The sequence below is a fragment of the Lontra canadensis genome, unplaced genomic scaffold (assembly GCF_010015895.1).
Source record: "Lontra canadensis isolate GAN:19392208 unplaced genomic scaffold, GSC_riverotter_1.0 scaffold1, whole genome shotgun sequence".
Classification (NCBI taxonomy): domain Eukaryota; kingdom Metazoa; phylum Chordata; class Mammalia; order Carnivora; family Mustelidae; genus Lontra; species Lontra canadensis.
In genome coordinates, this window is record NW_022630995.1 from 118,475,916 (window position 1) to 118,503,005 (window position 27,090).

The following is a 27,090-nucleotide window of genomic DNA, read 5'->3' on the forward strand; positions in this document are numbered from 1 at the left end:
CTCTTTCTCTGTCAAATAAATAAAATCTTTTTTAAAAAAAAGAGAAAAAGACTGTTCTTTACAGTTCCTGGAAATTGACTTCCCTATTTATACTCTGAGTACCATATAGGCCTCTCTTACTAATCTGAATAAGGATAAAGAAGTGTGACAACAATCCTTCCTTGTTCATCTGCTATCTCCACCCCCTCCTTCCCTGATAAACAGACTCTCATCCATGGATGAGTTCAAATGGCACAGTAATTACAAGTATAATACTACACAAGCAAAACCTTGAAACTCTGAGGTCTCATAATTAGGAATGGGAATTTTTCACCCTGGATGCTAGGGGCAGAACACAACATCACCTGTTGATTTTACTGAACAAAATGAATTCCAATGCATCCACGCTGGAAATTATTAAAGATACTGTGAACTTATTTGCAACACACACACACAATGAAATGACCCCAAATTCACTTGGAATTACGAAAAAAAAAAAAAATGTCAGGTCCATCAAACTCCAGGGAGAACATACAGGAGACTGAAGCCATTCAGCCACACGTATCACGGTGAAGACTGCCGTCAAATTGTCTTAATCAACATGTTGTCCTTTCCACCAAATTCACAAAGGCAGAGAAAAGCAAATCTGAAGGTAGTAAGCAGTTCCAAATGAAACTAAATGTTTACAAGAAAAGCTTGGCTCTGTTCAAACTTTTTTTTTTTTTTAATTTTTAAACTTATCTGTAAAAACCACTACAGTTTTCAGCAGTGCAACTTGAATCTGGTTCTGTCATGGCTCACTGTTGTTATGTGTCACCACTGAATTATATACAACAACAAGAAAACACTTTAGCCTGTCTGGACTACACTGAGTTAGTGTTTCTGACACTGATTTAAACAAGATTCCGGGCTTAAAAGTAATGATGGCAGAGAGTGGAACGATGATCTCCACTGTGGACTGAGCTGTGCTCCCTCCCTCATTCATCTGCTGAAGCCCTAACCTCTGGTGTGATGGTATTTGGAGCTGGAACCTTTGGGAGATAATTGGGGCTAGAAGAGGGCATGAGAATAGGACCCTGGTTTGATGAGATGGGTGCCCTTGGAAGAAAAGACACCAGTGAGCTTGCTCCCCAGCCCCTTGGTCCTTTACACATGTGAGGAGAAAAGGCCATGTGAGCCCAGGGGGAGAAGACAGCTGTCTATAAGCCAAAACGAGAGCCCTTATCAGAATCTGACTAAGCGTGCACCCTGATCTCAGACTTCCAGCACCAGAGCCATGAGAAAAGAAATTCTATTGGTTACATCACCCAGTCTGTGACATTTAATCATGGCAGCCTGAGGTAGCTAATCCAAAATCCACATCTCCTATGCATACCCATGAAACCATTACTTGTACTGCTAAGGTACTAGGTAAGGAAACGTTAGCAGAGAGTTAGAAATGCACTTGCAGATAATGTGGATTTATGGAAATACTGTCAGACAGATTGATGTGATAGAGAAAAAAGTCAACAACTTTGGTTGCACCCTAGAATCGCATGGAAAGTCTTTCAAAGTACTGGTGCCTGGGTCCTATATATTCTGATATAACTGGTGGGGCAGGGAGACTTTCAAAAAGCTAATCAGATGATTCCCGCGTGCTGCCAAGGTTGAGAAACACCCATATGGAACACACATTTGAGGTAGAAAACCTCCAAGGAAAGGAGGCAATTCTGATGTGGAATGCTCACAGGGTCACAAAATTCAATCTGGCCACTCTATCACCCATGGGACTGTACTAGTCATACACTCATCTGTCCAACATTCCCTGAGAGAAGACAGGTAGGAATAACGTTGGCCAGGAGACACTGTTATACTTAAATGAAATTGTCACATTGACCTTTCCTTTCCTCCTCCTGGAATTACATATATGTATAGATGTATGTGGGCATAGATGCTTCCCTCACAGCACTAGCTAAAAACATAAAAAGAATATCTGATAGTTTGATATGAAACCAGCACACCATATACGTCAGCACATGAATGTACGCACGCACACATGTGTGCCCCCACACACTGACATGTGTATAAGATACACAAAGTAACAGATAAAGTACTCTGTAGTGTCCCTGTAGAAAGAGATTCTTCTGAGCAATTTGAGTTTGGTGAGTCCAAATAACAGACCCTCAAAGAAAAAATAGCTGCATCCCCAAACTGGAAAAAAAAAAATCATGGATATTTGTCCATTTGTTATTTTTGATGAATATTTCCCATAGGTGTTTCTCATTTCATTACTCTTATTATTCTTATTTCTGTTGTCCTTATTTGCCACCACTCTCCTCCTCCTTACTTGGCCATCATTCCTTACTAGGCAGCTCCCCAGTTTTTCTTCCACTGGCTTCTAAGTGCCATTTTCCTGGAATCTATGCATGCTCTCTGAGCTCAACTGTCACTTTTCTATAATAACTATAAAACACACCCCTTCATAACAGACCTTTCCATTGAATTTGTAAATGTTCCATACATGCTTTGAACTACATATAGATAAAGCTGGAGAACAACAAAAAAACCTTGCAATAAAATTATTCCTTCTTTGCCATTTTCTCAACCATGGATGGCAGCACCATTCATACAAATAAACACGAAACCTGTAAGTCAGACTAAATTTTGCTTTCCCCGACACCCTAAATCTAACAGTGGTTAGTGATTTTCAGACTGAGCTACCCATTGGAATCCCCTGGAAAGTTTATAAGATACTTGTGACTGAAATCTATATATTCTGATGTAAAACCTTATGAATCAATTCCCTCTTCAGTAGTCTCAGTGACATTGCTCAAGTTCAAGTTCATATCACTCATCTCCATTAATGTAACATAATGCCAGCTGGTTTTTCTGTTGCAAGCCTGTCTTCATATACCCAGTCCCCTGAACATAAACATATAGGTGGTAATGATTAATTACAAATAAATATAAAGGACAAGTAAAATGCCTTGCTATATAGCTTTTGAATACTGTGTTTGAATGCAAAGGGAAAATGTATAAGCATATATAGATAAATATACATAACAAAGAAACATATATACTTACTTTATATGTCACTCATTAGAGTTGTCATCATTTAGTTAGTTTGAGGTAGAGAGTACCAATTCACTTTATAAATAGCTAATATGTCTAAGTAAATTAAATTTTTATATTAAAGAATGAAAATACAGTCTTTTTCCATTATAGTATCGAGATGCTTTCACTGGAGAGGAAAGTCTAGTGGGATTGAGACATTTATAAGGCTTGATATAGAATATTCACAGAAGTTTCCTTAAAGAGGTATTATATCAGTATAACTTTTTTAACAGGCTACCTTGTACAGACATATGCATTCACTTCCAACAACAATAACAAAAGACTAAAACCATAAGTTTCAGGCAGTAGATAAGTTCTGGAGATCCAATGTACAGCATACTGAATATAGTCAAAGATGCTATTTTATAAACCTCCAAGTTGCTAAGAGCCTAGATCTTGAAGCTCTCAGCACAAAAAAAGAAATTATAATTATATGACCTGATGGGGGAGTGCTGGCTAACACTATGGTGTAATCATATTGCAAAACATAAATGTACTAGACCTACACATTGTGTACCTTAAACTTAAACAATGTTATATGTCAATTATAGCACCAAAAAATAAATAATTTTAAAACAATGTGTTGTTGGTTACTAATTAATCAACATGGCTATTAATATGAGTTAATATGTCCCTCCAACTCTGGTGATTTGGGACCTAAGTATCAATGTTATATACAAAATTACCTTAGAAGCAATATTCAAATGCATATGATACAGTCATGCTATAAATGACATTAATATTATCCAAAGTCTTAAGAGCCAAGTCAGAAATTTTTTTCTATAGAAATTAAAGCTGAAGTCAATGAAGTCACAAAGATTTTCTTATTAAACTGAGATCCTACTCAGTATCAATGATGCATATAATTGCTTAGAAAAAGGATAGACCTAAGGAATGATTTGAAAGTCACCAATGACAGAGATTAAGGATTAGGGATAGCCTGTTTACAAACCACAGAGATTGTATTTTACGTGTGTGGGTATCTCTACATCCTACACATACACACACCACATATACACACATACACCTACATATTGCATACACATAAATATATATTTTGTTCTTTGTAGAATTAAAAAAATATATATATCCAGTCGGGTACGAAGAAAACTAAGACACTTCTTGACTGACTATACATGTTGGACTTTGTTCTCGCTAACTAGTGCCAGATCTTCATTGCATTTATTTATAACTGTTTTAGGAGAAAGTTCAAGCCTTTGAGGTTCTCCAGAGTATCTAAACTAAGATTATGCCCAAGGATGAAGAAGAGAGTTTGCTCAGGGGTTTTCATTAAACATGAGCATTCTTTTTTTTTTTTTTTTAAAGATTTTATTTATATATTTGAGAGAGAGAAAGAGAGAGTGAGAGAAAGAGCACAGCGGGGTGAAGGGCAGAGGGAGAGGAAGACTCCGCCAAGCATGGAGCCTGATGTGCGCCTCCATCTGAGGACAGATGAAGGGGACAGATGTCAGCCAAAGGCAGACGCCTAATCAACTGACCCTCCCAGCTGACCCATTTTTGGGTGGGTGTAAAGAGACTATTCACAGTGAGAGACATAAGAAAATCCATTTACAGGAAATTTAAAATTATACTAAGCAAATAGCACTATTCAATGGATTATATGACTATGGTTTGAGGGAGGTGGGGTAAGACATCCCTTGCTCACCTCACATTTCCTCTAGGAATGGCTCATCAATAAAAATTACTAGACAAAATACTTTATATCATCTAAGTATACTATGATTATGTAATTATTTAATTAGATTTTATAAGTAGGAAGCTTTCAGTTCTTGCTTAAATGGGATATGCTATTTTTCCTAACATTTGACTCCTAACATACAGACCCTGAAGGCATTCTTTCACAGAGAGTTTACATGGCTCTACCAGTTTCCATGTCTTCACATTAGTAAATGTATATACCTGAGACTTTATCACATAGCCCTTTCTTCAACTGTACCGAGGACTTGAAGGGCTATGGGTTGTAATTTCAGTTTCATATGGTCCTCAAAATCTTGGCAAACAGTTAATGAATTTGGCTTAGCTACAATTAAAAAGTTACAGCTGCATTTAGTTACTTGACAATTTTATATTGTTTGCTTACATATTTTTCCCTTTATTAATCTCTGCAGATGGAATTTTAGGAGAAACAAAAAAATGTGATCATCATGATACAGTCAACAATTTATTTTTTTCCTAGAGATTTCAGATTATGCAACCAAGGATTTCCCAGAGAAGCATTGTTGAGGTTCTAGTGCTAAGGGGGTATATTTATGCTAAAAAATGTATTTTTAAATGTTAATAGCATTTAAAACATACATACATATTTTGATCTTTCTATTTAAAAGTAAAATGGAACCAAATATCATAATAATTTTCTAGCTAACAAAAACTAAATAGCAACCAAAATTTTCTTTATATATATATATATATATATATATTTTCTTATTAATGTGTCCCAACACTGACTTTACTGCACATTGCCCATTTTCTTCCATAACAACCACATGTTGGGAGAATTTTGATTACTTGATTCTGGGATAAACAATGAATGATGAAACATTCTTTTCCAGAAACCTTATTTTTTTCCAGTAAAGTCAGTAAGGTAGAAAACAAAACCTCTGTGTCTTGTAGAAGAGAAAAGGAAATAGAAGCCTCACTGAATCTCTAATAGTGTTGAAAGGAACTTAAAAGGATATCCAGGTCAGTCTACAAATCAACACCAAAACCAGCCAAGTCCATGCAAAACTCATTCCTTCTCTGAACACATCAACAGTTGTGTTTTTTTTTTTTTTTTTTTTTAAGATTTTACTTATTTATTTGACAGAGGTGGCGGGGGAATACAAGCAGGGGGAGTAGGAATGGGAGAAGCAGTCTCCCCGCCGAGCAGGGGGGCTGATGCAGGACTTCATTCCAGGATCCTGGGATCATGACCCGAGCCGAAGGCAGACACTTAACGACTGAGCCACCCAGGTGCCCGAGCAGTCTTTTGTTTTAACACAAAAGCATTCTCTACGTATAGGCTAAATGACACCATCCCAGTTTATTTTTGTGGATATACATATTGAGGAAAAGGACAAAAAGCTTTAAAAAAAATCCAGCTGTATACTTATTGGGTGTTTCATACTAAAATCTGTCATGCTTCTTGTTGGAAAGGATGCTTTGCTCCCACATATACAGAAATTTATTCTATTAGTGCTGTTTTCCACTTGAAACATTTTTAAGAAAAGTCAGCGTAAGCAGGAAGAAAGAGAAATCAAATTTTTCTGAGAAGTAGTAAGGGGTTTTTGGTTGTGTTCCATTGTTTTGTTATAAATCAAAATCTAGTTTACTTTGGGAGTGGGCTGCACTCATCTTCACGAGAGCATTTCTGGAGTACAAAACAAACAGAGGTACTGAGCTTCATTTAGAGCTGTGGCTCTTGGGAAATTACAAACCCATTCATAAGATTATGACTCTGTACTGACACAGGCAGGCATTTTGCATCAGTTGACAAAAATGATATCCTGACAGAATTTTAGAAGTTGTCTTGAAACATGACAGGTTTCAGGCTTCCTAAATTGAAGGCTACGAAAATAAGCACATGAATTCTCTACTTACTGAGATATCAAAAATACTGGCATCCTTTCATTCAATAAATATATTCAAAATATATTCCTTATATCCTTTCATTCAACATAGGTTTATTGTGAGCCTATGCTGTGTCAGACATTTTTCTAGGTGCTAGGGATAAAAAAGGTGATCAAGATTCATAAAATTCCCCACTTTCTTAAGCTCATATTCTATATAAGTGTAAAGTTCTATTTTATGAATAGAGTGTTTTAATTTTTTTATTTTTTTAAAGATTTTATTTATTTATTTGACAGACAGAGATCACAAGTAGACAGAGAGGCAGGCAGAGAGGGAGGAAGGGAAGCAGTCTCCCCGCCAAGCGGAGAGCCCAAAGTGGGGCTCCATCCCAGGACCCTGGGATCGTGACCTGAGCGGAAGACAGAGGCTTTAACCCACTGAGCCACCCAGGCACCCCTGAATAGAGAGTTTTGTTTTGTTTTGTTTTAAGATTTTTATATATTTATTTGACAGACAGATCACAAGTAGGCAGAGAGAGAGAGAGAGAGAGAGAGAGAGAGAGAGAGGAGGCGGCAGGCTCCCTGCTGAGCAGAGAGCCAGATGCGGGGTTCAATCCCAGGACCCTGGGATCATGACCTGAGCCAAAGGCAGAGGTTTTAACCACTGAGCCACCCAGGCGTCCCGTGAATAGAGAGTTTTAAATGGATATCCACAGTGATATCCTCATGGGTATGAAGATACATGCTCCTGTGGGATCACAGTTATTTATTGTGATCCTAAATAGAAACTTCCAGAACATTATTTTTGATTCTTCAGCAATTTTCAACCATTTCCTTATAATAATAAATTATCCAGATAATCAGAGGAATTAAACATTTTAAAACCATATGACTTCTAAGGGGCACATGTAAGTGATTCATAAACACATAAAAAGATACACATCATTAGTCATTAGGGAAATGCAAATTAAAACCATGATACCATTGCACACTTACTGAAATGGTTAGAATAAAAAAAATGGCACATTCATACATTGCTGGTAGAAATATGAAATGGTGCAGCCACTTTGGAAAGCAGTTTGCCAGTTCCCCAAGTGTTAAACATAGATATGACAATTTTACTTCAAGGCATATACCCAGGAGGTGAAAGTCTATGTCCATGCAAAAAATTGTGCATGCATGGTCATGGCAACATTACTGGTAAAAGCCAAACAATGGAAACAATAGAAATATCTACCAATAGATAGATGGATAAACAAAATGTAGTATGTCCTCAGTATGAAATTCTGTTCATCAACAAAAAGCAACAAACTACTGATATATGTATAACATGACGAATCTTAAGAATATTACACTAAGCAAAAGAAGCTGGATGCAAGTGGCCAAAAACTGAATAATTCCACATCCAGAAAAGGGAAACTCTACAGAGACAGAAAGTAGATTAGTGGTTGCCCGGGAAATGAGGGCTACTGGAAATAACAGTAAATGGCATAAGGGATGTTATTTGGGTGATGAAAATGTTCCAAACCGATAGGTAGTAATGGCTGCATAACTTGGTAAACTGTCAAAAATCATTGCATTCCACCATTGCAATGAGTGAATCACATGACGTGTAAAATACGACTCTAAGTTTATTTCAGAAAACACACTCTTTTTTAAGGAATGCACTTTCACCCAAGTGCATGCAAGAATATTTGCAATCTGACTTCCAAGATATAAACAAGCACCCACTTTCAGAATATAAAACCTTGCCGGTGTCTTACTTCTTTCAGTAGGAATTGCCATGGAGATTTCAAAACAGGCATGAAGATATCCTAGATTAAAAACACTGAAGAGCTTAGGTTCAAGCCTATTACTTTTCCTCATCATATAAAATGTTAGAATAGTCATTATTATCAAGATCATAATACCTATGACAATGGCAATAAATGTGCTAAGTGTCTTATTTCATTATATCATTTCTTTTGGTGTTTTTGTTCCATTTTGGTTTATTTATATATTTAGTTAGGTTTTTTTTTTAAATCAAGTTTTTTATTTTAATTCCAGCATAGTTAACATGTATTTTGTTTTATTTTTAAGTGCATTAATACAACAACCCTGTGGGTTAATTATGATTTTCATTTTTTACATGAGGAAACTAGGGGTTTTAAGAAGTGAAGTAAGCAGTCGCAGGTTGTTAACTTAGATTATAAATGGTGGGCCTGCCTGAACTCTTATTCTTACACTGCCTCCTGGCAAATAAGTATACAAACACGGACTGACATGCCAAATACTGTGAAACTTCTTGTTAATTAACTATTTTTATTGCTAACTCAGTCAGGTTTCCGTGGAAGTGAGCTCCAAATTTATTCAAAGATAAATTGACCTCATACTGGTCAGAATGGCTAAAATGAACAAGTCAGGAAACAACAGAAGTTGGCAAGGATACAGAAAATGGTGAAACCTCTCACACTTTTGGTGGGAATGCAAGCTGGTACAGCCAGCTTGGAAAACAGTATGGAGGTTCCTCAAGAAGTTAAGAAACAGAGCTACCCTATGACCCAAAAATTGCATGAAAAGGCATTTATCCAAAGGATACAAACATAATGATTCAAAGTGGCACATACACTCTAATGTTTATAGCAGCAATGTCCACAATAGCCAAAATATGGAAAGAGCCCAGATGTCCAGCAACAGATAAATGGATAAAGAAGATGTGGTACAGGAACACCTGGGTGACTCAGTCTGTTAAGTGGCTGCCTTTGGCTCAGGTCACGGTCTTAGAGTCCTGGGGTGGAACCTCATGTTGGGCTCCCTGCTCAGTGGTGAGTCCGCTTTTCCCTCTCTCTCTGCCCTCCACTCCTGCTCATGTTCTTGCTCTCAAATAAATAAATAAAATTCAAAAGATAATAAAAAAAGATGTAAGATGTAAGATGATATGTACACACACACACACACACACACACACACACACACACACAGGAATACTACGCAGCCATCAAAAAGAATGAAATTTTACCATTTGTAATGATGTGGATGGAACTATAGTGTATTACATTAAGTGAAATAAGTCAGTCAGAGAAAGACAAATACCATATGATTTCACTCATATGTGGAATTTAAGAAACAAAACAGATGATTATAGGAGAAGGGAAGGAAAAATAAAATAAGATAAAAACAGAGAGGGAAGCAAACCATAAGAGACTCTTATCCATCTGGAACAAAGTGAGGATTGCTGGAGGGGAGGTGGGGGGGGTGGGCATTAAGGAGGACACTTGCTGTGATGAGCACTAGGTGTTACATGTAAGTGATCAATCACTAGGTTCTACTCCTGAAACTGATAATACATTATATGTTAAATAACTTGAATTTAAATAAATTTTCAAAAAAGAAAAAAAAACTAAAAAAAAAAAAAGATAAATTGAAAGGAAAGGAAAGCTCATGTTCTTGCTTTCCAATGTACAGGCTTTTTGATATATCATCAAGAGAGTAAGCACAATGAAACATGACAGATTTCTAGCTAACAACCCACACTACATAAAATATTTAATAAATATCCATTCATGTGAATATTTTCCACATACAAAATATTTCTCTTTAAAGCTTTCAATTTTTCAGATCCTGGTATGTTTACAAAGAGGTTTCAGGGAACCCTAGTGAGCTACACTCATTTTTCAAATTAGGTAAGACGCCATGTGTTCAGGGAAGGGGGCCTGTCCATGTTTCTGAAGAGTGATCTGAAGTGTGGGCTATTCCAAGCACACAAACACAACACTAAGGGATATCAAATCACACAATAGGAACCTTAGTCCTTTTATAATTCTTTCACCTCTTCTGATTATATCAAGTAGGAAGCACTGGTTGGAAATGAGAGAAGTGTTGAGGCAGTACCATCACTTGCCAATCTCCGTTTTCATCAAGTACACAGAAGGCCTTAGGTCCAGTCTTCAGAAAGCAGCTGTATTCAGCTGGCATTTAATAACACATCTTGCTGTCATTGCATTGTGATTTATGGTACGCATGCTGGTTTTCAACGAACAGTAATGATATCAAATTCCTTTAGAACAGAACTGATAAAACAGTGAATAAATTTAAAGGGAAATATTCAGGCTGGTACAGGTGTTCCATGGAGATGGCTAAAATCGTGATGGTACTATGGGAATGACAGAAGTTTGGGATGGACTCTGAGGCGATGCTTATCAAATCTGGTCACGCCCTCAGAGTATTGAAGAACTGCATCAAAACTAGGAATGTTAGATGTCACCACAGTTAAACAGCTGTTCGGGTCATCGGAGGGCTGGCTCCTCTCGTGGCTTCAGAGAATCACTTATGGTGTTGAAAACAAGGTAACCAGTTTACCACCTCACGTTCAGGGCTTGCCTTGGGCAAACTCCTGGGAGTCGGGTCTTTGCTTTTCCAGCTCTTCACCTATCCACATGCCCTTAAGCTACCACTTGCTTTCTTCGCTTTCCTTCATCAAATCCTACGCGTAGATCCTTTATTCACACTATGGTACAAAGGCTCTGTAACTGTATGGTTTGCTACTGAACTCCCCAGTGTTTGATTTTTCACCTGGATCATAGCATAAAGGTGCAGGCAAGTTCTTTTTAGATTGTTCTAAAATTTCAGGCCCATTTCAGCAGGTAGGAAAGAATATATTTTATACATTAACAATATAGCCCAGAAAATAAATTCTCTTTCACAGTAGCTTAAGACCAGCTCAGCTGAGTGAGAACTAATGTATTACTTCCAATAAGGCCATGAGGTTGATTTTTTTTCTCTCATTTCATATATAAGAAAACTATCACTTCTAAGGGTACACATTCCTGTACCCTATGGTCTGGCTAGTATTTTCCAATTTATGATTAGAGAACCATGCATATAAGAATTACTTGGGAATTATTTGAAATTCAAATTCCGATGCATCCTCCAACCTTTTAAAATCTCAGTGAGAGCCGGTGGGGTGTAAGCTTCTGAACCTAGAGACACCTTTCTGGGTCATCCCTATGCAAACTAATATCTGAGAAGCTCTACTGTCTACAGTGCCCCCCCTTCAAGTCTACTTTTTATAACTTAGGTCAGAAATACTCAAAGCTATATTGCTACTCAGAAGATAAAAATTAAAATATGTGTCTGGCTTTTCTACCTTCTAAGTTTTAGACCTTTTAAAAAAAATTTATCTCTGTTGAATTGCAGTTTGTTTAGCGATCCTAATTCAGTCACCAAAATAAATTAAAAAAATGAGCAAGATGGTAGAAGAAAAGAAAGAGGGTAAAGACAAAATGAACAGAGTATGGGGGAAGGATGTCTGGGGTCCCAGGGACAGCACTTACCGGATTTTGGACAAAATGTGTAAAATCATTGGCTTCTATAGCCTTCTGTCCTTGCTCTTTTAAACACGTGTGTTATAAATGCATACTTTTTTTGTTGTTGTTGTTTTGTTTTTTTGTCGCTGAACAATTAATGCTCTGATGGTGACACCCACATAGACATTCCTGATCCTGTCTTCCCAGCAATTGCAAAATGTATCTTTTTAACAGCTGAGGCCACCTGGAGAGTTTTGGAAATTAAAGAACATTCCGCTTCTAATCTGATTTTACACATTCTGTATTTCATTTTTATCCCCTCAAAGTGGGGAAATTTAATATAAAATGTTTTATTTTAATTTGTTTTCATTTCTGAACAGAAATAATAAAGAAAAGAATGGTTAGGAACTTTGATATCTGCTGTTTTTTACATTTGACATCAACTGATAAAATATAAATTCTTTCTGATCAATGAAAATGTCCTTTCTCACAAAATTCACTTTGGTCAAGGAGTTTGTGGGAATGTCATCTAACTGCAGGAACAAAAAGTCATGTATACATAAAAGTCTTAAACTTGAACCTCAGACCTGGAAAATAGCATGAGGTAACTGAAGAATAGAAAGTGCATTGTTTAATAAAAGCTGGTCCATGTGCCTGAAATCTCTCTAAATTTAAATAATGTGTGTTCCAAATTTCTTTTTCTCATTTTTTTTTCTCCATAGAACAACATACTTCTTCTCATTCAAATATGATATAATATCTTCCAAATGGATCCCTAGCTTCAAAAGCACAGGCGGATGATGACTTACTACATAGTTCTTGAAACCATGTTTGTGAAAAACACTTAGTGACATGGAAGTTGTTCCTGATACAATGTTAACAAGGAAAGGCAAGATGTAAAAACTATGTGATTCCAATACTTTGTATATATACCTACCTGTATTTAGATGCATCTGTATTTTTTAAGTTCCTACACATCTACTTATTTATACATTAAAACATAGCAAGAGCTCCCTGGCTTGTTTACTTTTGAAATATACATCCTCCCTTCTTATGTTCTATGTTCTAAATTGTATACAAAATGTTATAATTTAAAATATGCAACATGGACGGGACTGGAAAAGATTATGCTGAGTGAAATAAGTCAAGCAGAGAGAGTCAATTATCATATGGTTTCACTTATTTGTGGAGCATAACAAATAACATGGAGGACAACGGGAGTTAGAGAGGAGAAGGGAGTTGGTGGAAATTGGAAGGGGAGGTGAACCATGAGAGACTATGGACTCTGAAAAACAATCTGCAGGGTTTGAAGCGGCAGGGGGTAGGAGGTTGGGGGAACCAGGTGGTAGGTATTAGAGAGGGCACGGATTGCATGGAGCACTGGGTGTGGTGCAAAAACAAGGAATACTGTTATGCTGAAAATAAAAAAATAAAATAAAATAAAATACGATCTTAATAATATTTTAATTAATTTTTAATAATACCTTATACTGTTATACTTTTTTAAAGTTATTAAGAAAGGTTGCTTTAAAAATCAAATTTTAGGGCATAGTATTGGAACTTCAATAACATTAGTCCTAATATTAAAATTAGAGATTATTTTTGCAGAATTCCTGTGCAAATTTCTTTGTATATTTTAACATGTATGGAGATGAAAGCTACATCTTGATTCTTTGTGAGACAGAAGCACTATGAGGGTACACAGGGGAATATACTTCTCACTTTTTCTCATACTTCAAAATGAAAAATTTCTGTCTTTCATTTTACATCCTAATAGCTATTGAAAACATTATACACAGTCTATATTTTTAAACTTATACTCTTTTAAAAATCATTTTGGGGGCGCCTGGGTGACTCAGTGGGTTAAAGCCTCTGCCTTCGGCTCAGGTCATGATCCCAGAGTCCTGGCATGGAGCCCCCGGGGAACTTACTTAAAAGCAAGTCCGCGGGAAACCAGTCTCAGGTAACAAAGCCCAAATACAAGGGTGGGTCAGGCCAAGTGGAGATGACGGCCCGAATGCAGGGATGAGTCGGGTCAGGTGGAGACGTCCAATCAGTAAAGCTCGCATACTGTCTCCCTAGCTACCAAGGAGTGTGGGTCCCGCCTTTTGGGCCCCAATTCTGACTAAGGTGATAGGCTAGTTCAAATAGCTACTATGGGGTTCACTGTAGTTCACTTGGCCACCTGTGTATGACCTAGCATGACTGTGCAGCTTTCTCTGTGTGTTACAATCTCATTCGCCACCTGTGTGTGGCCAGGCCCAACCACATGGCCTTTGCTCTATAAAAGTTAGTCTGGAAAGCAGGGAGGGGTTGCCCTCTCTGTAAGGGGAGGCCCCGACTGGTCTGTTTGACAGTCGGTTTGATTTTTGATGCTTGGCGAGAAATAAAGCTTTGCTTGACCTTTGCTTTGTATCAGTCTCGCTCCTTTGACCATGGACCCATTATTGGGGGATCCAACAATAAGAGAACTGACTTTTTCTTTTTCACCTAGAACAGGTGTTTAAGTGTCTAAGACATACTAAACACTCCAATATTATCTGTTGAATGAATGAATGAGATAGACTGTCTCCAAAGGTAATTGTCAGTAATTCATGTCACTCCTTCTACCAAGAGGTAGAACCAATTTTTAATCTCTTTTCATTTGAACTGCCCTTACAATTTACTTTGGACCAATGGTATGCAGTGGATGTGACGCTGTACCAGTTCTGGGCCTAACCCTTCACAGGCCTTAAGGCTTCCATGCTTACGGTCTTTCAGTCCCAAGATACTGTGTAAAAAATTCTGGTTAAAGAGAAAAGCCCTGTAGGACACAAGACTGAAGAGAGAAAGAGAGAGGTTCAGCCCACCATTAGCCATTTCGGTGGACTGAGCGTCAGCACCAGGCTTGGAAGGTAGCTCTCTTGGCTACAGCAGCTACATTAGATCATGGCAACTAATACCATGTCTTTGCCAAGCACTGCGCAAATGCAGAATCTGAAACAGTTGCTCTTGGTTTTAAACCCAAAAGGTTGGACTGGTTTGCTATGCAGCAAGAGCTCCCTGAAACAGTCCCTGGAACCAAAGATTGGGGGCAGCCACAAAGAAACTCTAATGTAGAGCACTGGCTTTTTCCCATCAGTGTTGGACAGTCATGAGGAGACTATCAGAACTGGAAAAGCAACAAGAAAATTGCTATTAGTAGCTAGAGAAAGATGAGCCTGCAGAGCTTATTAAACCGTGATGGAAAAATTTGCAAGGGTATCGGCTGCCATAACTCAGAATGCAGAAAATGTTCGATGAAGATAATTAGAAACTGTTCAGCTCTGAAGAAGAATTTAGAGAAACTATGGTGGCCCCGGGACAGTGTCTCCAGCTGGTGAAATCTTCTCAAAGTAAGAAATGGCACCAGGGCAAAGATAAAATCCAGGGTGTTGCCAGTAAAACATTACCTGAAGGTCAAGACCAGATGGTGGTCGGAGACTCATTAAAACCTCTGAAAGACTGAAGGTAGCACCTCACAGATTCTCTCAGCAATACACAAATATTTAGAAAGAATCTTAAGATTATTCCATAAAATGCTGACTCATAGACCCCATAAGGCAGGACCTGATTCACAGGGATTTATGGGTGTGACTTTGTTTCAGCAAGAGGATTACAATTTGACACTTCCAAGGTTTTTAAAGACAGGGCAGTTTGGGATAAAAGGGGTGGTACCAGTTCAAAATGAAAAAAGAAGTTTTGAGATCCCAACTTTCTATGCGTAGGAAGTGGCTGAGAAACTACTCCTAAAAAAAGTGAACCATTTCTTGGGGGGTGGGGGGTGGGTACAAGTCTTACAGAGTAAAACCAGGGTTCCAGAGAAGATCAAAGAGTAGAGAAGAGTCAAAGATTAAAGAACCAAGCCCTAACCTAGGCACATTTCCCATCTTCCCACCGCCCAGAAGAGGGGCCCTAAGAACACGTGTCCAGCAGGAGTTCAGAATTATGGATGGAAATCCAGTCACAGTCTTCGCAGAGTGACAGGTATCATATCAGCTATTAAAAATGAGAAAACTAGTTAACTATCTGAAACAAGTTTTTTTAAGATATTGGACAGTAGTGCAAAAATATGACCCTTGAGAGGATGGAATCAAATAAGGTAAATCTTAGGATTACTCCAGCCTTGCGCATCATCACGTGCCTGAGCGTGGGACAGGGACGGGAACCCTAAAGAGAGAACAGCAGTCTCACTCAGCCCAGGAGATAGAGTTTACAGGTTGGAGAGGTTGAAGCAGCTAGCATTTGTGATGCAGACCACAAGAGAGGAAGAAGCTTTGTACAAAACAACTTCTTGAAATCACATATATGTCTTCTTGAGTCTTCATCTAAATACCAACACGAGCCAGCAGAGGGCAACACTCTAAGGGGATAAACCCACAACAACTACCAGGAAAGGACCACCATCAGGATTAACAGAGTGTAAGAGAAATTCTTAAAGGAAAGAAAATCAATGGCGCTAAAACTGGTTCTTTTTAAGGTATAATGAAATTGGTAACACGTAAATGGACTGATTAAGAAAAAAATGATGTGGGGCACCTGGGTGGCTCAGTGGGTTAAGCCTCTGCCTTCCGCTTGGGTCATGAACCTAGGGTCCTGGGATGGAGCCCGGCATCATCCAGCTCTCCCTTTAGCGGGAAGCCTGCTTCCCCCCCACCCCTCTGCCTGCCTCTCCGCCTCCTTGTGATCTCTGTCTGTCAAATAAAAAAATAAAAATCTTTAAAAAAAATGATGTAATATGATTACTTTTGTAATATCAAAAGGAAAGGAAAGGACTTCACTGAAGAGTCTACAGACATTACAAAAAAAGAGAATATTATAAACAACTTTGTGATAATAAATTTGAAAAGTTATATGGAACAGAAAAATGTCATAAAAGAAACAAATTAACAAAACTGACACAAGAAGAATTAGCAAAGCCATTTCTAAAAACTTCCCCATGAAGATAACTTCAGGACTAGAAGAAATCACCGGTAAATTTTACCAAGGATTTATGGAGGGAAATGATACAAAATACACCTACTTTTTCAGAAAAATAGAGGTAGAGGGGACAACTAATGGGGGGGCCAGAATTTCTCTGATAACAAAACTAGTTGAAGATACTGTAAGAAATCTACAGGTCAATATCCTTGATGGAGATAGGTCCCCAAATCCTTACCAAATTATTTGTAAGTCAGATACAGCAAGATATAAAAAGAGTAATGCATCACAAGCAAATATGGCTTATCCTAGTAACATAAAGTTGCTTTGACATTTGAAAATAGAATAATGTAATTCAGGACATTAACATCACAAAAGGGAAGGATTAGATAATTTCTACAATAAATGAAGAGAGAAAGGAATTCTATAAAATTTAATTCTCATTCATTATTGAAAATGTTGCCAAACTAGAAATAAAAGGACATTTTCTAACCTCATAAAGGTTATCTACAGAAAACCTATACACCATCACATGTAGAAGTGAAAGACTGAAAACCTCCCCTTACCTACAAGAGAAGTATGTCCACTCACTACTATGGTAGACAAGTTCTTATCAAGTACCAACAGGCAAGAAAAACAAATAAGAGGCTTATATATTGAAAAGGAAGAAACAAAACTCACACTGTGTACAATCAACAAGGTTAGATTATCCTAATCCTAAGGGAACTACAGAAGTCTTGTTAGCACTAATAAATGAACTCTCCAAGTCTGCAGGACCAAAGATCTAGATATAAAAAAAATCAACTGTATTCGAATAATCAAGCAGAGAGCAATTAGAAAATTAAATATTGAAAACAATACTATTTACAGGAGCACCTGTAAATAGTAATAGTTAAGGATAAATTTAACAAAATGGAGCAAGATCTTAACATTAAAAAATACAAACGTTGCTGAAATGTAGAAAATCCTAATGAAATAGAGAGATGCGCCATGTTCACAGATTGGAAATTTTCATATTTCTAAGATGTCAGTTTTCTCCTAGTTGATTTCTGGAGTCCATGAAATTTCAATCAAAATCTTCACAGACTTTTTGGTACAAATTGACGAGCATATGCTAATTTTTTTTTTTTTTTTAAACTGGAGAAGTAAATAACCTAGAACAGGCAAAAACAATCTTGAGAAGGAACAAAGTTAAGGGATTTACTCAACTTGATTTCAAGATTTTACAGCTGTGGTGATTTTCTCTAGAGAGCCACTCACAAATCTTCCTCCTCTTTAAGTGTTTGCCCCTCTTTCCATCAAGGGGCAGAGTTTATTTCCCTTATCCATAAATGTAGGCTGGCCTGTCTTGTGACTTGCTTTGACCAACAGATTGCACGGGAAATCATACTGTCCCCTGGACCTAAGACTTGTGAGGCTTACAAACTGCCATCTTCATTTTCTTGGAACCCTGAGGTATCATGTCACTAAGTCTGACTAATCTGCTAGAGATAAAGGCCATGTGCAGAGCAGCTATATTAGATGTTAGATTCATAGAGTGGTGGCGAGGGGGAGGGAAGGTTGGCAGACAGGGCGAGGGCATGTGGGAGGAAGGGAAGGGAAGGAGAGCAAGCCAAACAAGGTCCAAGCAGCCTCCAGCCATGTCTGCCATCTCGGACAAGGCTCAGGACATCTGAATAAAACCGTCCTGGATTCTTTAGACCTAACTGATCTCATGAATCAACTTTACGTGCAGGAGAAAGGAGCCCATCCTGGCCAACTCCTGCCCAAACTGCAAAACCATAAGCAATAACCGGTTGTTATTACTTAAGTCACAAATTTCTGGCATGGTTTATTACACAGGTGTAGAAACCTGAAACACTGAATGACTGAGCAAATGAAAGACACTCTCCTTTTCTTCACAGGATACTAGCAGCATTACCATATTGTGCTAACATTTAAATACTCTCCAACTCTTCTCTATAGGTTTTCTAGTTGACAGGTATCTTCTGTAATTACTCTTTAGAAATTAAAAGATAAGGAGATTTTTATGTAGCATGAAGCGATCAGGTAATTAAAAGATCTGTCAGATTAAATTTCTGATTAAAGAAGTTATGGATGCTTACTGGAATCACAATATTAAAAAAAATCACTAGTTTTCCACAAAATCAATGTTTATCTTTTGTTACATTTTCTTCAGTCTATTTATGCACTAATGTACTTCATATAAAAGAAAATAAATACTTTTTTATAAGATAATATTTTCTATAAAGATTGCACACTATTTCATTGTCAGCTCAGTTATTAAGAACATGATTTGAAGATAATTGCTTACAGGACATATCTTTTTGTATAGGATCTTAAAACTTATAAAATATCCCTTCCTTCTCTCATATTAGTGAGATTCTTGTTATAAGAACCAAACTGTAAATGCCTATAGCAAAATAATTTTTAATAAATATACTTTTCTATAATGTCATCTGCATATAGAATAGGCTATATATAAGAAAAAAAAGCCTTTGGAACGTATCGATGTCACATGAAGTTCATTGTAGAAGGTGTTGTTTATCCCATTATATGATATTTTATTATGAGGATCCCACTGACAAATTTCTTTTAATTTTGGAAATTGAAAGAATTTTAAAAAATAAAAAATTACATATCTTTTAGATAAACCATTGTGTATATCCTGTGAATAGGCCTGAATTTACAACTACTGTTTAGGCTTTCTTTTTCAAAGTACGGAATAAGATATGGGGCTCCCCTGCCAAAGGATAGCTGTATTTTTTTTTTTTAAAGATTGTATTTATTTATTTGACAGACAGAGATCACAAGTAGGCAGAGAGGCAGGCAGAGAGAGAGGAAGGGAAGCAGGCACCCTGCTAAGCAGAGAGCTGGACGGACTCAGGGCTCGATCCCAGGACCCTGGGATCATGACCTGAGCCAAAGGCAGAGGCTTTAACCCACTGAGCCACCCATGCGCCCCAAGATAGCTGTATTTTTGAAATTTGCTCTCAACCTTGGTTTTGAATTCATTTCTTTGCCTCCACATTTAATTTTTATCTTTCAGAGATAAATTATGAATGCCTATAAACTGTCCGTAATACCTTTTGTAAACAGGTAGGATTTTAATCAATTTAATTGATCATATCTTACTTTTCCATTTAGTATTTTTCCAAAATTTTAATAACTGCATAACATTTTATTATATTAATGCACTATTATTTAATTAACCATACTCCACTGCTAGAGATAATAGACTAGTGTTCATTTTTTACTTCATAAAGATTGTAATAAGCAACTTTGCACTTCAGTTGTTTTCCACAGATCTGATTTTTTTCTAGAATGAGAATTTCCTGCTAAAATAGTCTTGAAATATGTTACTAATTTTTTTAGAAAGATTATGATCATTTGCACTCTCACCACCAGGGTGCCTACCTTAACATACCTTGCCAGCATTGAATATTGCCATTGCTCAAGACTTTGTTGATGTGACTACTGGGAGGGCATTAAATGATTTAATGTGCATTTCTTGGATTATCAGCAAAAGCCCATATTCCCAAAAATGCTTCCTTTGTCTTGTAGCATGTATTCAAGTGTCTTCCTGTCTGTCTGTTCCATAGATCTGTGTCTATCCAGGTACTATTCTATGTTTTCAAAGAGAAAAATACTTAGTATGCAATTTTCAATTTTCAAGAACAAGACAATTCTTATCCACAACACCAATACTGAGAATCTCTCTCAAGGAAAAAAAAATCCAAAAATAGAAAATATTTATGTAAATGGTTATCTTCTACAACATTATTTATAGTAGTGATAAATGTGATGACATAAATGTCCCTACTGTTGAAATAGTTATGAAACTATATACTTACAGAGTGAAATATTAGATATGAAAATCATGCTTATGGAGGTTGCCAACCATTAAATAATCAGTTAAAATATATTGTAATATTGGGGTATTTCAAATATTAATATGAAAAATACCTGCTACATTATGTTAAATTGATAATATTAGGATAAAAAATATTATTTTCTCCTAATTAAAAAAGTGAAGAGAAGGAGGTAACTTACAAAATATTGCTATAAGTATTTAACTCTTAATTAGTGGAATTACGGATGTTTATATGCTCTTTCCTGGAACTTCCATTATTCCCTGAATTTCATCGTGCTATACTGCTTGTTCCCTTGTAAATCTCCTCTAGATGAAGGCAAAACTATATATTTAAAAATACAGTGCTTTTATAATTATTATTATTAAAAAGTTATTCTAATTCCATTGCCTATATTCCAATCTCTGCTTATTAATACTTTTACTATCTCTTAGCTGAAAGAATTCGGAAAAAAAACACTGAACAGAAGACTCCTAATTTAAAAGTTCACTTTTCTGACGCACGGTATTAAATTAGGACCAAAGCAAATGAATAAACGATCATGTTTTAAGAGGAACAAAAAGTATCGAGGAGAAGGACATCTCAAGTGTTAAATTTTTGACTCTAAATTAGTAAAAACAGGGCACCCTTGTGTGTGGCTATATAATCTGTATTCTAAAACCATCATTACCTCAATTAAGGTTCTATGGTCTCAGCTCACTACCTTCCTTCTGCTCAATTTGGATTTCTCAGGGCACAAGGATTAGTGAGATCTTGAACTCTACCTGTCAAATGACGGCTTCTCTCCACAGTCAAAGGCATCCTGGAGCTCCTTAACAAGGTTAGCCTGGCCTGGCAGCCGGAAGAGACCCTCTTCTTTCAGCCCCCTTTGTCGGATAAAGTCCACACACTGCTCCACCAACATTGGGGCCAGACGATTCCCGTATCTCTTCTCATAACGGACAGTGTCCTCCAGCTTCTGTCCAAAAATGCCTGGAGAAACAAAGGGGTCACAGTGAATTTGAGGAATTTCTATCACCCCACCTGGTTATTTAAAACAAAACACAACACAACACAACAAAAAAACCAACTCAATATAAAGGGAAAACAAAGATAGAAAGGCTGGCAAGCATTTTACAATGGGGACTTCGCATTTTTACAGAATCAAATCCACACTACACAATTCTTTGAAGGAAAAGGCTTTGCCTTATGCTGCCCTTCCCCCCTAATACTCCGTATTTAGCCCCACACCGAATAGACACATGAAGTTGGAGATAGCGACCTTGATATAAGAGACACTGTAATGAATGAAAGTTTGGTTTTGGGTTTTCTTTTTCTCCCGCTTGGGAAAGGAATAGTATGGAAGAAATATTCTGCAGAGAATAGTCAAATTCTACTTTTTGCTATACTTGAACTTTCTGTCCAATTATCATTTAGTGTAACTGTTGCTCATTTCTCTGTTCACCTTTTGTTTTCAAACAAGGAATGATGCCATGATTGTAATCGAAGTGATAAAACCAGGTAAAAATGCCCAGAATCTTCATCTGCATGAAATATTTCAGGCTGCAATATTTCATCTTTTATGAAATATTTATTTTATATTATTTATTTAAATAAATTATTTAAATATTTATTTTCTATTATTATATTACTTTTGTTGAAAGGGAAAAATCTGACTCATGAAGTAGTTAGTGCCTATACCAAAAGCGAGGAGGCAGAATCTCGGCAATTTGCCCCTGACAGATGGGAAAGCCTCCTTTATCACACATTATCTAGAACTGCCAGCCCACAGTAGTGTTTTAGCCAGTTTTAATCAGTCTTATGAATGATTTTTAAATAACCACAAAGAATGAATTCCTTGTTGCATGCATTTGGGGCTGAACATACCCACTATTCGTGCCTGGGACCCCGCTGATTAAAAAACAATTCCTCTAGTGGTGGGTGTGATAGCTTCAAGGTTCAACTGTGGAGTGGGAGCCCTGGTCAGGAGGGCCATAAGGGCCTGCAGTCCCAATGGAGTGGCTGCTGTGCTGGTGGAGGTAGTGTTCCTACTGATGATGAACAGATAACTGGGCTGGAAATGGAGGCCATGAAGTCTGTTTGGAAGGGACTGGGTCCTTCCAAAATGCTAGCCCCAAAAGCAGCTTTAGACACCAAGGAAGACCCTAGTTTTGTCCCAGCTATCCCCAACAAGCAAATAGTGGGCTCTATCTATGAAGAACACAAATAGTGCTCTCATCTCATCTGGTTCTGGCTGCACAAAGGTTGAGACCCAGCGATACCCTAACTGTGGAGTTCGTCAAAAGCTGGTGCCCCACCAAGTGGGCCCACTAAGCCTTTACACTAACTTACTCAAATTGTGCTGTAAACTTTCTTCTTTTTAATAAAGAGTAGCCATTGTATTGGCTTCTTCTCTCAGAAAGAAAGAAAAAGAGAGAGAGAGGAAGGAAGAAAGGAAGGCAGGCTCTAAATATATTAATACCAGGTGGTAGCTTGGCAAAAACGATATGCCTATGAGAAAAAAAATGGGGAAAGCCCAAGCAAATGTCACTCCAGTGTTCCCAGATGGGATGAATCACTGAATAGTTTTAATGGTCTAATGGTTTCATACAAGGGAAAGAAAAATTAGTGTTGCATATTGAAATTATGTGAGACTCCAGAATATTTCGGGAATTATTTAAAAAATACTAGGTTAAGAATTGAACAATAAAAACAAATGTTTTACCTCCCTATCTGTAAAATAATTTACTTATGGATTCAGCAATGTAAATTCACACTCCAAGCAAAGAACAACTGCGACCGAAGAGAAAATTTTTCAGCCTGGTAGAAACAATAAGACAACAACAAACCAAACTATTCAACACCTGATATCAAATCTAGTATTAAGGGAATTCATGTATTCACATTAGGAAAAAATGTTGAGCGAACTAATATATAGATAGCAATATATATAGAAATATTAGAAAGCAAAATATATAGAAATAAATAGAAAGCAAAATATATAGAATATATATATAGAAAGCAATATATAGAAATATATAGAAAGCAAATATATAGAAAGGAAATATATATATATAGAACTATAGAAAGCAAAATTAGAAAATGGCATCTTCTAAGGGCAGGAAAATTAATGTAGGCCGCAGGTCCGTTTAGCTAAATTTGTAGACTTTGGAACAAGTAGTTTCTCAATGGTGTGTCAAAAATGGTTTGCTAACTCAATAGACATTCATACCCCCATTTTCTCTTGTCATTTCCATTTTAGGGACTGGAAAATTAAATACCTCTCCCACTTTTTAAGAAGTCTTTGGAGTCTTTAGGAAGATTTTTGGTTTTGTTTTTGATGAAAGAGAGAGACAGCTGGAATTGCCAATCACTCCATTTTTCTACCATGAACTTGGTCATGCTGTTGATCTAAGAGTCGTCTTTTGGCTATTAGATAAGCAATCATGAGGGAAAGACTGAAAGATTCAGAGAAAATGGGGATGAAATTATTGAACCACTGACCTAATACCAGCAGCACATTCTTTTTGATTTTTTTTTAATGTGAGAAAAATGCATGTTTACCCATTGTTAGCTGTGTTTTCTGTTGGTTGCAACAATACCAAATTCTAACCATGCAGTGGTAATGATGACTTTGAAGATATTTTAGTATTTTAATAACAAAGCTTGAAAACTGATTATGAATGGAGAATACTGACTCTTTTTCTGTGGAGTTCTTTGATGCTTATTTGCCTGAGAAATTCAGATTCTATTATGCCAAAGTTAAGAAAATAGCCTTTCAAAGGCACTAACCATTTATTTTTATAAATAACAATATTGATATCTGGGAATACATCTTATGTATCTGTGGTTTTTTGCTTATTGTTTTAGATTGATAAATATATTATCTAAAGTTTCTCTCCAAATCCAGCAGAAAACTGACTAAAGATGTTGCAACTCAACATCTATGAACTATGTGTGCTACAAATGAGAATCAAACTTTCAAGATTTTGTTCTACACAGTAATAAAAAACAGTCAAACATTCTTTTAAAATTCCCAGAATTTCTTTTTTCCCAACAACTTAGGGACATGATAAAGTAAGGAGTAAGCTTTGCTTTATGGCTAGTCTGGTTTGTTTCCTTCCTTCCTTTCTTCCTCCCTCCCTCCCTTCTTTTTTCCCTTCCTTCCTGTATATACAGCTTTGTGTTGTGGTAAGAATTTACTTAAGTACCGCAGGAGGGACACCTGGATGGCAGGTGTCAGTTAAGAATCTGCTTTTGGTTCGGGTCGTGGTCCCAGGGTTCTGGGATTGAGTCCCACATCAGGTTCTTTGCTTAGCAGAGAGTCTGTTTCTCTCTCTGCCAGCCACTCCCCCTGTTTGTGCTCTCTCTCTGACAAATAAATAAACAAAATCTTTAAAAAAAAAAAAAAGTATAGTAAGAAACCAAAAAACCAAAAGCCCTAACATCTTTCCATTTAATTTTTACTAAGTCTCTATTATGTACTAAGTCCTTGACATATATTCTCTTATTTTCATAATAAATATATAAGATAACTGTCTTATACATGAGGAAATTGGGACTCAGAAAGGTTAAATGAATAGCTCAAGGTTAGTTACACAACACCATGTGTCAGAATGGAAGTCCACATTCAGATTTATTCAGCCGTAAAACCTTTTCCCATTCCCAAATACCAGTCCTCTTCCTTCTTATTTAATCATAATGATTATATGTCCTCATTTTCTAGTAATTTAACATATTAGTAAACTCTAAAAACAAATAGAATAGAGTTCCTTTTCTGTGCTCTAAAAAGTGATAATAGCAAAGATGTACTTATCTATCTCAGGTGTGGGTACAAGTGGTTTATCGGCATTTTTTTCACTTAAAACTCACACTACTTTATGAGGTGGGCACTACTATTGTACCACGGAGAAGACAAGCACAGAGAGGTTAAGTGACTTGATAAATGTCACACAGCTAGCTGGAAGTGATGGACCTGGGATTTGTTCAAGGCTCTTGGATTTCAGAGCCACACTGTATTTAATACACTGTGAGGGGCGTACACTAGCTGCAAACTATGTTACTGAGGGAGAAACCTGCTGCTTACTAGCTTTCTGACCTATATCTCTGTTATCAAACTAGCAGGAGTAATTTCTGCTGAGAAAATGCAGATTTGGAGGAAGATCAGGAAAAAAAAAAAAAACAGAGATGGAGAAAACTCTGATTATCTTCTACGTGCTGCCCAAGGAAATGATTCTTTATGTAAACAGCTATGTCTGTTTAGCAATATAATATCTAAGGGAGTGAAAGCATGTAGATGTTCGCTACACACGCTTAGAGATTCCTGTGGAAAATTGATAGTTTTCTGCTCCAAGTCTGGTCTTGCAAAGAATTAGTAAGTGATTGTAATAGACGTATACTTCCTATTTTGTAGCATTGGAAATAGAATGTCCCAAACATCTCTGTCTTCTGTCTTACAACGGTAGATGTGACTTATTGTCCTATATGTTTTTTTTTTTGTTTTTTTTTTTGCATGGAAGTTCAGGGAGAAATTTTTTAAAGCTGTTTTGTTTAGCATTTTCATTGAGGAAGCTGTGAAACTTCAAATTTTAAGATTAACAAGAAAGCATGAAGGTCATGAGCCTATCCCCAACTAGCAGCATGGGGAAAAGGACACTGACTAGTAGATAATTAACAAGAATATACTCTGTGATGTGAGTCATGCAAATGGTTCTAGCTATGTCCACTTAAATTCCCAGGGAGGTTTCACACTACCTGACAAAGCCATCCCTGGAATTTCTAGGTGACCAAAGTACATCATGTGTACTTCCCTTGGAAATACATTGATGGTGTCATAAAGCATCACCAAGGAGGTGACTTTTCACAGGGCTGAGAAGGTAAATTACACAGGTGATTTTATTATACCTGTGGGAAGCTGTTCCAACTGGAGAGAGAGAGAAAGAGATCTAAATTTCCTTCAGGATTTGTGAAGTTCCTGCTTTATGTGTGATTTATACCCTCTATAGCTAGAGGCAGCCTGTGAAGTTAACTGAGTGTGATCAGATAAATGTATTCATATTCCACCTATCTTAAATTTGAATAAACAAACACAAAGCCAAACCTTCCTGGATTTTCTCTGCCTTGCAATTATTTACTCTTTTTGCTCTTTGGTTCCCAGTTAAGTGTAACTCTGGCTCCATGTCATCACTTTCTGGCCTTTTGCCAACCATTGCAATTTGGACTCTGACACTGTCATTCTACTAAAAGAACTTTTTCTATAGTCATTGGCAACTTCCTAGTTGCCAAATCACTGAAAGTCAAATTTACTTTTTGTATTACATCATGCCTCATGCCCTGAAACTGTCAATGTCATGCTTCTTCTTGACACTTCTCATGTGT

The 27,090-nt window shown here is 37.0% G+C and overlaps 1 protein-coding gene across 7 annotated transcripts in view; it reads right to left on the reverse strand.

Moving 5' to 3' along the window:
* ARHGAP24 (Rho GTPase activating protein 24) overlaps positions 1–27,090 on the reverse strand; it is a 432,308-nt gene that overhangs the window by 30,142 nt on the left and 375,076 nt on the right. For all 7 annotated transcript variants that reach the window (XM_032862347.1, XM_032862355.1, XM_032862374.1 and 4 more), the window contains one exon: positions 21,498–21,705. In XM_032862347.1, the coding sequence (XP_032718238.1) occupies positions 21,498–21,705 (208 nt within the window). The remainder of the gene's footprint in view (positions 1–21,497; positions 21,706–27,090) is intronic.